The sequence below is a fragment of the Salvia splendens genome, chromosome 16, assembly GCF_004379255.2.
Source record: "Salvia splendens isolate huo1 chromosome 16, SspV2, whole genome shotgun sequence".
NCBI classification, from domain to species: domain Eukaryota; kingdom Viridiplantae; phylum Streptophyta; class Magnoliopsida; order Lamiales; family Lamiaceae; genus Salvia; species Salvia splendens.
Window position 1 is genome coordinate 1588126 of NC_056047.1, and position 12053 is coordinate 1600178.

The 12053-nt window shown below is 36.9% G+C and overlaps 1 protein-coding gene and 1 long non-coding RNA gene across 7 annotated transcripts; both read left to right on the forward strand.

Moving 5' to 3' along the window:
• The first annotated feature begins 407 nt into the window (after positions 1 to 407).
• Positions 408 to 3307, forward strand: LOC121772507. Of its 6 annotated transcripts, none has more exons than XR_006044355.1 (7): positions 408 to 646; positions 1192 to 1279; positions 1441 to 1740; positions 2241 to 2331; positions 2417 to 2510; positions 2626 to 2674; positions 2816 to 3307. It is a non-coding gene; the product is annotated as an uncharacterized LOC121772507 (long non-coding RNA). The 6 variants fall into 6 exon arrangements; XR_006044351.1 differs by having other exon boundaries at positions 409 to 666; positions 1192 to 1324; XR_006044352.1 differs by having other exon boundaries at positions 409 to 666.
• Positions 3308 to 4862: 1555 nt separating this feature from the next.
• LOC121770524 (protein indeterminate-domain 11-like) lies at positions 4863 to 8262 on the forward strand. The gene is made up of 3 exons (XM_042167238.1): positions 4863 to 5721; positions 5827 to 6226; positions 7216 to 8262. The coding sequence occupies exons 1-3, from the start codon at positions 5550 to 5552 to the stop codon at positions 8075 to 8077; spliced, it is 1434 nt and encodes a 477-aa protein (XP_042023172.1). The 5' UTR covers positions 4863 to 5549; the 3' UTR covers positions 8078 to 8262.
• The last annotated feature ends 3791 nt before the right edge of the window (positions 8263 to 12053 follow it).

The window sequence follows — 12053 nt, forward strand, 5'->3', positions numbered from 1 at the left end:
AATGGCAAAAGGATCAATTTCGAGATAAACCCTTAGTTCAGGGATGTCTGACGATATTTTTAAAGTCCAAGGACTATTAGCGAGATAAACTCATAATCCAGGACCATTTTTGTAGTTCACTCAATTTATTAACCTATTAAACAAATGAAAATAGGGATATTATTTTCAGTTTGATACTATAACTATTAATCTAAATGCATTTGTTGAGCACGTATGACTTTAGACTCGAACTTAAAACTTTATTTAGACATTAACCACTCTATCGTTAACAAGTGTGTTCTTTTTACTTTAATTTTGGCTCTAATTTTAATCAAGTATTGATTATTTCTTAATAGGGTAATAATACCAAATTAAATTGAAATAGTTGACTAATATACATCGCACTGCAATTAGAGCTTAGAGTGTAGAAATCTGTAATTAACAAAACTTTAGGGACTAATCTGAAAAAAGTCACTCTAGTCGCCTCTCTCCTCTTCTCCGCAGCTGAGTATCTTTCAGTAACACAACAGAGAAAGATGGTTGTACATATCTGCTTTGGAGTTGTACGTACCTCTCTACGGCTCCGATTGACCCGTTTTCCCTCTCCAGGAAGGGACAATTTGCCAATCCAGTAAACAGCTCATCTCGCTTGACCCGCATCGTCCAAGTTTCGCTTCGTTCCAATCAGTAATTTCATCCCGTTACTAATTTCTAAGAGGATTTTGTTTCTGATTTTAATTTGGTGCTTTAATTGTTGCGTGAAAGTAATTTTCGTAAAAATTGTCACTTTTGGTTGGTTTTGTGAGTATCGGTTTTAAATTTATCGAAAAAGTTTTCGACGATAGCAGAAATGCGGGTTTTTAGTGGAGATCAAAGCAAATCAGTTTCCTGTTTTGAACGTCTTGTTTTCCCTCTTTCTCATGTTGCATTTAGGAGTGATCACTGTATAATAATGTTGATTGATCTAATAAGGGTAGAGCTCGATTTGTTGTGAGTGTTTTGAGGCTTATCTATGATTTGTGAAAGTGAGTTTGTATGTTATGAGAAAACAATGAAAGAGGTGAATCATTGCTCATGCTTTAGAGCTTCTCTATTTTATCAGTTGTAAAGATGTTAATTGACCATTCGTGATATGTAATTAGCTTAGTTGGCTTGATTTATTAAAACTGTTTGAATTATGATGTTCAAGTTTCTATTAATTGTTGCAAACAGATCTATTACTACATAAGTGCAATACAATGGAGGACCTCTCTGCATCGTAGTTAAGAGACCGAATGCCATGATGAGCAGAAAGTAGCTGGTGAATTGCCATATGCATGTTCTAATAACCTATGCATTTTCACATGTATGGATAAAATTGTGATAGCTGTTCGGTTTGAGTGATCACAATAACAAGACGTGTGTACGGATGTGTTGCTTAATGCTTGGTCTAAATTGATGTTCCCTCTGCCAATCGTACAGGTTCTATACCTGATTCGATGGAGTGCAGGTTTAGCCTCCGGTGAACAATCTGAACTCACTTTAATGAAACCGGGACTAGGAAAGGGATTCAACGTGTGAGCTGCCTCACTAATCCTATCAAGACATGTCCAATAAGCAAAAGTCTTCCATTACATCCATGAAGCTACATAATTGTTTCAGCTGATTTTGTGGCTATGTGTTTAAGGATTTCAGTATGCAACTTCTTAGGTTTTCTCAGAGGCTACAGAGCTGGGTAGCAAAAATAGGAGACTCAACACAAGCCTCCTTGTTCGCTGGCAAGTATGTTATAGATTCTCTCTACTCTGACCCGTAGTGAACAATGGTTTCTCGTTTCTTATGTCTGCACATGTCTGGTCATTGTAGGTGAAATGCTAATGTTCCAGTAACTATTTTGAGGCCAATAAGTAACACCTTATTATCGATTTTTTTTTTCTTGCTTCAAATTTTCCAGTGGTTCCATAATCAATTAGTTCAATCATCATGGAAAAAACAACTACACTAGAATAGCCTTTATGATAGAATGCCTTGCAAAATTTGTTGGTGGTTAGTGATCAGCTAGTTAAGGGTCAATGACTAGCATGTCTGTCTGCTATTCATTGACCCTTAACCGTGTGTTGTGTTGGTCCGTGTAACCGTGTTTCTTGAGAATTTCCTTCCATTTTTATGCCTTTTGCTACATCTTCCCAATACATGTGTGTGTAAGGTCTGTTGTGTACATCATCTATAGCTATCCGAGTGCATCCCAACTAGACGTCTTAGTTGCATTGATGTGATTTCAGGTAATGAAGACAACTTGTTATTATTTGGTCGATTAAAGTGGCGTTACATAACATAATACAAGAAGAACCATTTTCAGTATGTGATCTCAAGGTAAGAACGTGCGGTGCATTTTCTACTTTTGGTAAGTTTAGGCGTTCCGTCACATACATTGGAAGTAATTCCAGTGCAACCACAGGGTGATAGTGAGGTCCTCGAATCGTTCATCTTTTTCACACAAGGATGGCCAAAGACCAGATCGATCTTCTTCAACTCATTTCAGACTTCCAAGAGTAAGTCATTTATTCACTACAATATGCAGTCCCTTTTTAAGTGAACTCTCTTACTACTGATACAAATTCATTCAAGCCTACTATTCATCTGATAAATACTTCTAAAACATCTCAGGCGCTGGACGAAGTTAGGGAAATCCGACCAAAAATAACTCTGTTAACCGGTATGCTTACTAATTACTATTGGTTCAACAATAAAATAAATCTCACTGCAGAATAGTTTTCATAGTTCAAATCATTCCATTGATATGATTCCGGTTCTTGTCTCAACCGTGCTCGTTAATTTTTTTTCCACTTATCTGAAGGTATGATGCACCTGATGGATCACGACAAAATAAAAAAAGATCGCGTGAAGTCGAAGGAGACAGAATGCCTCGACATCCAACTGAGCTACGATGATGATCTTCGTGTTCGAGTAACTCTATAGCCTCTCTCAAGTTTCATCATTCAATATGAAGCCATTTTGTTTCATGAATCCCTTTGTCACACATAGCCATTTTTGCTGAAAAAAAAGAAGAAAATTTACCAATTTCTTCATCATTTTAGTCAGTTGCAGATTCTTGTTAGAAAATCATTAGTTTTTGAAGATTCAAAACTCCTTAGTTTAGTTGGAAGGAATAATTTGACATTTTGCCACCGCCCTTTTCACTTCTTGATTCATTAGTTACACCAAACTTTAAATGCAAATTAAATTAGTCCAGCATTTAAAGAATTTGGATTTGAATGATCTTGAATGTGATGTGACATAATTATAAAAATAAAATATCCATAAAGCATGATTTGCATTATGCAAGAAACAGATATATATACTATACATTTTTATACATGTGAATTTTATTTTCTCGTGTCCTGTTATTTTTGTCTTTTGTATGTATGTGTCCCTTCCAAAAATTAATTACAACTCATGCAAATCAATCTTTTAACGGAAATTTGTTATTATTGACATTGAGCATTATTTATTTTCTCTCTTATTTTAGGTCCACAAATTTCTCAATCAATTATTATGCCTATGACCCTTTGCAGTTTTTGCCCCCACCTCCTCCTTACTTCATTGACTTTTATAAATTTCTATAATTTTGATAACTTTAATCAGATATTTTTATTAAATTATTATTTATCCAATCCTCGAAACCAACAAATTCTGTGAATTCTTTTATAATAATCCCTCGAGTGAAAAAAGTGGAGCACCCCTCAATTATTTTCCTGATTCCCCCACTGAAAATAACTACAGATCTATCAATAAAAAATGGGAATTATTGAAAGAAAAGAATTTTGGTATTTTGAGTGTTAGCAAATTATTGGTTGATTTATCTCCCTATAGTAGAAAGCTAATTATTCTTTCACATACAAATAATAGCAACTCATAAAATCAAAGTATTGATAATGCTACTATAGATAAAGTATATCACAATTGCTACTTATAGTTACACAAATGGTTTAGAGAATGAGCTGGAATTTGAACAACATGTTGATACTTGGGTTCAGCAATATCCCATTTAAAAAACAAGAATAAAACAGGATACTGACAAAACAAATTTATATTTACTATGTATATCAAAATCCAAGATTATTAAATTTGTACATGAACAACTAGAAAGATGCCAATTTTAATGTATTATTTTTATGTCATTTACAATGTATATATACTCCATGTAACTGCCTATTTTATTTTAATACAGAGAAAAAGCAATTTAGATAGATATGTATTGTTATGTGACATATGTCCAAAGCTTTTGTAGTAGCTGTACAAGTAGGACCAAATTCATACTAATAATTTGATTTTGACTTACCTATTAAATTCTAGAAACCAAACTTTAAATATCTAATTATCTCTATATTCTAGTGACATTTCGATTTTTTCTTGAGCTCGATTCACATCGTACAGAGTAATAAAATACTTCCTTAGTCCTATTATAAATAGCTCATTATTTTCAACATATAAATTAAGAAATAGTGTCTCATATTTAAAGTGTTTTTTGAAGAAAATCTATTTTTAGGATAAGTAATTAATAATGGGACAATTGTGAATTATAAATAGCATGAAGAAACGTGTATACTTTGTCAAGAAGTAGTGGCTAGTGGGAATAATTATAACCCTTTTTAAGGCATGAGTTTTATATCCAAATAGATTAATCAATGACTCAATCATGTAGAATTGTATAAAACTATGTAAAGCATGAAAGGGATCTATTTTCAAGAAAATGATTTTTTACAATTATACAAGATGAAAGTCTCCATCTTTGCCTACAAATTGAACTCTTTTTATAATCATGGTGGGCTCTCTTTTGAGTCACTTTTTTACAATATGAGTGAAAATAGAAAAAGTGAATTTATCATTTTCATTTCCTTGTTTTTGAAAATTTGAATCATGTAAAAGCAAGAATCAGTGTGGTGTAAAAAAGATTAGATTTTGATGGGGTTTAGGCTTTGGAGAAGAGAACAAAATTAGACAGAAAGTGCACGTCAGAGTTAGCCGTAGGAGATGTGTATTTTTTTGAGGTGATCCTTTCTTTCTCATCCACACCATCTCTGTGTTTTCTCTCTCATAAAAACACACACAAAAAGAGAGTTTGTAGAAGAAGAAGAAGACCCTCTCTCTCTCTCTCTTCTTTTGTTCTTACATGCATGCCTATAATTGGATTTTCTTGATTTTAGCAAGAAATCAAAAGCAAGAAAAACCCCATTGCCAAACCTTCAACCAAAAAGTTGTCTGGTGGGGTGAAGCCAAACATGAAGAAGAAGGCAGTTTTGAAGCTTTGTGAGAGAGAGAGTTTCAATCTTTCATTCAAGAACCCCAAAAAAGAGGCTTAAAAACACTCAGTTTGTCCAAATTTTTTTCACCTACTTTAATTTAGCCTTTCTAAAATAGGTCAGTGTATTTTTTTTGTCTCCAGATCTAAAAAATTCCTGTCTTATTCCCAACAACAACAACTTAGTTAAAGATCTATGTCCTCGTCCCACTTCCCATGATGCAAGATTAATTTTTTTCCCTCTCTCTCATCACCAAAAAATTCAAGTTGCCACAGCTGAAAACAAACCATGATTAAAATCTCAGCCATCCAAGAAGAGAACATCTCCAACCTCACCACCGCCTCCACCGACGCCAGCGCCTCCTCCACCGGCGGCGAAATGTACCCTCCGCCGTATTTCCCAGCACAAACCACCCCACCTCCGCCGCCAAAGAAAAAGAGAAGCCAGCCAGGCCATCCAGGTAAAAATCAAATCTTTCCACAACCCATTTCATCAAATCTCCAAAAAACACAACAAATTCAGCATAAAAAATCAAATCTTGATTTCATTTTTTCTTCTCCCACAGACCCTGATTCAGAAGTGATATCTCTCTCTCCGAGAACTCTCATGGCGACGAACAGATTCGTGTGTGAAATCTGCAGCAAAGGGTTTCAGAGGGACCAGAATCTGCAGCTGCATCGAAGAGGGCACAATCTGCCATGGAAGCTGAAGCAGAGAAGCAGCAAGGATGTGATGAGGAAAAAGGTCTATGTCTGCCCCGAGGCAAGCTGCGTCCACCACGATCCATCGAGGGCTTTGGGAGATCTCACAGGAATCAAGAAACACTTTTTCAGAAAGCATGGTGAGAAGAAATGGAAATGTGAGAAGTGCTCAAAGAAGTATGCTGTTCAATCAGACTGGAAAGCTCACTCCAAAACATGTGGCACTAGGGAATACAGATGTGACTGTGGCACCCTTTTTTCAAGGTATGATTAGTGCTAATTATAATCAAGTTTAAGATTGGTTTAATCAATCTTGGTGAAAAATGGAGTTAATTAGTTGGATTTTGGCAAATTTGTTCTTTAGTTTCTTGATTGTTCATTTTTTGAAGTGTTTTGTGGGGATGAATTGAGGGATGAAAATAATTTTTTTCTTTAATTAGTTCCAATTCTTGAACTAAAGGAATGAAGTTGATTAATATTGGATTTCGGTTCCAATTTGATCTTTAGTTTCTTGATGTCTTGAAGTGTTTTGTGATCTAAAAAATGTGGGGGTCGATGGAATGGAATCCTTTTTTTTCTTGAATTTTCTATGATTTGATTAATGAAGTTAATTAATCATGTTAGTGAAAAATGAAGTTAGATGATATTTGCTCTTTAGTTTCTTGATTGTTCATTTTATAAGTGTTTTGTGGTCTAAAATCATTTCCTAGGTGTTTTGTGTGGATGAAATAATCTTCTAAAGAAATGAAGCTGATTAATATTTAGTTTTTTGTTCAAATTTGATCTTTAGTTTCTTGATTGTGCATTCTTGAACTGTCTAGTGGTCTAAAATGTGGGGATGGAATCTTTTTTCTTGAATTTTCTGTGATTTGATTTGCTTGTTTTTGGTGGTCTAATTAATCAATCCATAGATGTTTTTTTTTTCAAATTCAAACTTGAGCAAGTCAATTTGATGAGGACATGCTTGATTGTTTATTCATTTAATCACACATAATATAGCATCCTAATCCCCAAATCACTGTCAATTAGTCAGAAAACACATACACAGGCACATTTTTTTATTTAATCACACCATACATTATTATATAAATCCCAATCCCCAAATCTCTGTCAATAGTGTCAGAAAACAGTCATACAGTCACATGACAACCCTTAAAAAACAAACTAGCCAGTCTCATTTTTCACTGTGTGAAGTGTGTTTTCCTTTTACCCTTTGATTATTAAACCTCACATGCAACCATTTCTTTCACCAGGAGAGACAGCTTCATCACACACAGAGCCTTCTGTGATGCTCTAGCAGAAGAAAGTGCCAAATCCATCACCACCACAATCATCCCATCCCTCCAAAATGCTCCAAACTCACTCTCCCACCACATAAACCTCCAACAGATCCAATCCCAACTCCCATTCCCAATCAAGAAAGAGCACCAAGCCTTCACCCTAAGGCCACCTTGGCTACCACCCCAATTCCAAGATTTTCAAGAAAACCCCCAAACTCACCATAACCCAAACCCTAACCCTAACCCTAACACCAGCATGGGCCCCACCCCCTTCCACCACCACCACCTTCCAACTCCACACATCTCAGCCACTGCATTGTTGCAGAAAGCAACAGAGATGGGCTCCAAAAGCAGCGGGGCCCACCACGCTGCTGGGGAAACCCCAACAACAGCTGGTTTCGGCCTAAAGCTGGCCTCACGTGACCACCACCAGTTCATCAATGGCATGGCTCCATTCAGCAATAATAAAGCTGCTTCTCCTCCAAATTCCCATTCCATGCTCCACGATATGATGATGATCAGCGCCTCCGGATTCGACCATCAAGAATCAGCCTTTGAAGACGAAGATCTGTCATTTGCTGGGATCTTGAACAATAACGCCTCGTCATCCTCTTCGTCGAAGAGGGTCGACGAAAGTTTGGATTTTGATGCGACCCTCAATCAGTTTGGAGCCTCTAACGGCGGAAACCACGACGATGGGATGACGAGGGATTTTCTAGGGCTGAGGCCCTTGTCTCAGAGCGACATTCTAAGCTTTGCAGGTTTGAGTAATTGCATCACTACTACTTCTTGTGTGGAGCATCAAACCCAAACTCAAAGATCTTGGCAAGGTTAGAGCTTAGGTGTAGGGGGTGAGATAAAATTAGAGTCTTGAATATTGTTCAATGTATGTATGGTTTCTTTAGTTTATTACTCTCCAAATAAAAAAGGTAAATCCTAAATGATATTATGTCTCAAGACTCACAACTACTTTTGATCAATTAATATATATACTATTGCAAAAGCATTAATTGAAGTGAATTAGAGAATGGGGATTTGCCAGTTCAAATTTATTGTGTGTGGAATGTATTGAATGCTGATTTGTGTAAGCATTTATGGGTAGAATATATGGTATTGAAGTGTGCATATGATTAAAATTGAATGCTTTGGACCATATATACATGACATGAATGAGTCCATCTTTTCTTGCACTCCTCCCTAAATTGATTTTATGAAATTGGAAAACTTCAATGATATAGTATGTCTGTCAAAGAGAATCAACCCATTTTTGGGGTGGTGACATACCTATTTATGTGTATAGAGTTAAGTGAAAATAAAAATATTGTAATTGCAAGAATATTAGTGATATCAAACAAAAAAAATGTACTAGTACTATACATATAGTACTCCATACAGGTAGTATATAATTCAAATCAGTAGTATTGATTATGTCAAATACTATCTGATTAATTAAATGGTACTACATGCATATCCATTTGTACCTTGTCTTGTAAAAGAGGTCAAAATGTGAAACATTAGATGTATATATGAAATCTAAAGATGGTCAACATGTTGTGCATATATATATATGAACCTACATTGCGTGTGTGTGTGTGTGTGTGTGTGTGAGAGAGAGAGAGAGAGAGAGAGAGAGAGAGAGAGAGAGAGAGAGAGAGAGAGATTATTTGCATTACAAAAGCATAGGATTCTTTGGTGAGAGTAAAAGATTCTTGAAATGTGAAAGTTGAAAACATTTTATTACTGTAAGAGATTGCAGAGAGAGATGAGAGAGAAATATAATTTGACTCGGATTTTGGGTTCAATTGGGAGTCAATCCCAAGATTGCCCTTTCTTGTCCTTCCTCAAATTAAAAAAATAATAAAAAAATCTTGATTTTTATGTCGATTACATAAGGGCCATCCACAACGCTGTTCCTATACCGTTCCTAAACCGTTTCTTAAACTGCTATTTGCGGGCCCCACTGTACTTTTTTACTCCATTCCTTAACTAATGAACGGAACATGCAACCCTCCGTTCCTTAACCGTTCCTTAAATTACTATTCATTCAATTTCATTTTTTATTTTTATTTCCAACTCAATTCAATTAAAAAAAACACACTTTAATAAAAAACAAACACACTTTATTAAAAAATACACAACATTAAAACAAAGTTACAACTTAAACTTAAAAAAATTAAAAAGCACACAATTAAAATCCTAAAAAAATAAAAGTACACAATTTTAATAATTTCATCCGCCAAAGTTTGCCCAAATGTGCTCAATTAGATCCTGTTGGAGTTGGGTGTGGGCGCTAGAGTCGCGTGTCCTTGCACGAATAGATAATCGTTCTTGTATAGACGGATGCGCTCCACTTCGAGGCGGACTACTTGCGGTTGAGCTTCCGGGGGATTCGGGGTCGAACCAATTTCCCGCCTCGGGTACTTCGTCTTGGACAATCATGTTGTGCAAGATTATGCACGTATACATGATGTCGACCATGTTCTCCATGAACCACGTACGAGCCGGGGCTTTGATGATGTTGAAGCGCGCTTGGAGAACCCCGAACGCCCTCTCCACATCCTTGCTAGCAGCCTCCTGCTTCTGCGCAAAAAGAGCCTGCTTTGGGTTCGCAGACCCACTGCACGTCTTCACGAAGGTAGGCCACTTCGGGTAGATGCCATCGGCGAGATAGTACCCCATTTTATAAAGCCGATTGTTGGCGACGAAGTTGATGGCCGACGCTTTACCATCCAAAACTTCGGTCAAGAGGTCGGACTGTTGGAGCACGTTTACGTCGTTGTTCGACCCAGGGATCCCGAAGTACGCGTGCCAGATCCAAAGGCGGTAGTCGGCAACAGCCTCGAGTATAACGGTTGGGTGGGTGCCTTTGTGGCCGCTCGTGTAGGACCCCTTCCATTGCCAGTGCATGCAATCGACACTGCCGAGCATCCCGGGGAATCCGTGCACTGTTTCGTGAAGGTTGAGCAGGAACTGACAATCGGTCGTGCTTGGCCTCCGGAGAAATTCGTCGGTGAAGGATGCCCGGACGCCTTTGCAGAATTTGAGCAAGCACATTCGCCCAGTGCTGTCTCCGATGTGGAGGTATTCGTCGAACATGTCGGCCGTTTGTCCAGTCGCAAGCTGGCGGATTGCTGCAGTACATTTCTGCAGCGTCGTGTGGCTGGGACGGCCGACCGCGTCGAACCCTTCCTGGAAGAACTCTTCCCGGGCTGCCAAAGTATTCGCGATGTGGAGAAATAACGGTTTCCCCATGCGAAACGGCGACGGAAGTACGTATCTCCCTAAACCGGGTTATCGCATAAGTAGTCGCGTACTAACCTTGAGGCGGCTTCCTCCCGGTTACGATGGATGTACGTACGGGAGCGTCGTTGGGGAGGCGCGACTTCTTCCGCCTCCCGTCGTCGATCTTCTTCAAGTGATTGTTCCAATATTTGACGCATTTGTTCAAAAGGATCCATTAGTTTGATTAAATTTGGGAGAAGAAAAACAGAGTTGATTTGAGATGAAAATTGGGGTGGAAATAGATAGGATTTGAGAGGAATAGATGTGTGTTTGTGAGTGAAATGAGTATGAAATAGGAGTATTTATAGAGTAAATAAATTTAAAAAAATAAATAAAAAAATAAAAAACGGATAAAAATAAACGGTCATATTACCGTTGCAAATTTTTTTTTAATTAAATTCGATTTTTTTTTAAAAAAAAAGAATTATTGCGTCACCGTGACGAAGCCCACTCGCGGGTCAGCGAGTGGGCATCACGCGTGCGCTGAGAGCCCGCCACGTCACCTCAGCGAGTGGCGGAACGTGTCGTGCCGTGTGCCGACGCAACGGAACCCGGAACGGCATAGGCACGGAACCGCGACGACACGGAGGCTGCAACGCGTGCCGCCGCGGAACCGTTCCTCCGGAACGGCATAGGCACCGCAACGGCACAGCGTTGCGGGTGCTCTAAGGCATATCGAATTGAATAGGAGTATAAAAGATAAAAAGAAATAGTTTTACAGTCGACGAGTTTGACTAGCATATTTATCAAATGAAGAATTATTCAAAGTCCATAAGTTTAAAAATGTAGTTAAAAAATATACAATTAATTATTTGTAGATTTTATATTTAAACATTTGAAGCTAGTCAAGTAGAGTAAATTACGTGAATTAAAACATCAGACCGTTAGTTGTCGTGAAGTTGGTCGAGGGCACAAATTTATTTACTTTTGGCCTAACTAGAAAATAAAAAATTTGTCAAACCCAAATAAATTATTTCATTGTCTATTTGTCCATGATATTACTATTAAATAGTACCATACATACTTAATAGTTTATACACTCCCAATAAGATGTCCTAGTTTGTACCTCATTTTTTAATAGTCTTACGTAGTCATAATTTGGTCGAAAAACATAATAGGCCGACTGTATTTTTTTGTTTTAATACAATTGAGAATAAATCCAAATTTCATGATGTTATTTTAATTAATTTTTAAAGTTAGAAAACAGTTTGAATTTTAATAAATTTTGTAAGATTTTAAGAAATTGTCCATTTATATTAATAGTGTAAAAATGTTATTTAATTTTTTAAATAATCATCCAAACACTTTCTATTAGTAAAAGGTTGATTTCGTCTAAAGGATCAATAATAACTCATCACTTATCTGATATCTCTGTGATCATGGTGTAACGAACTCCTAATATATATTGATTAGAGGAGAAATATCTAAATAATATCAATTAATAATGGGGCAATGCTAAATTAGTTATGAAATTAATACTTGTAGGTTTCATAGTCAAAAAAAGAAAAAGAATAAAATGGTTCACATGC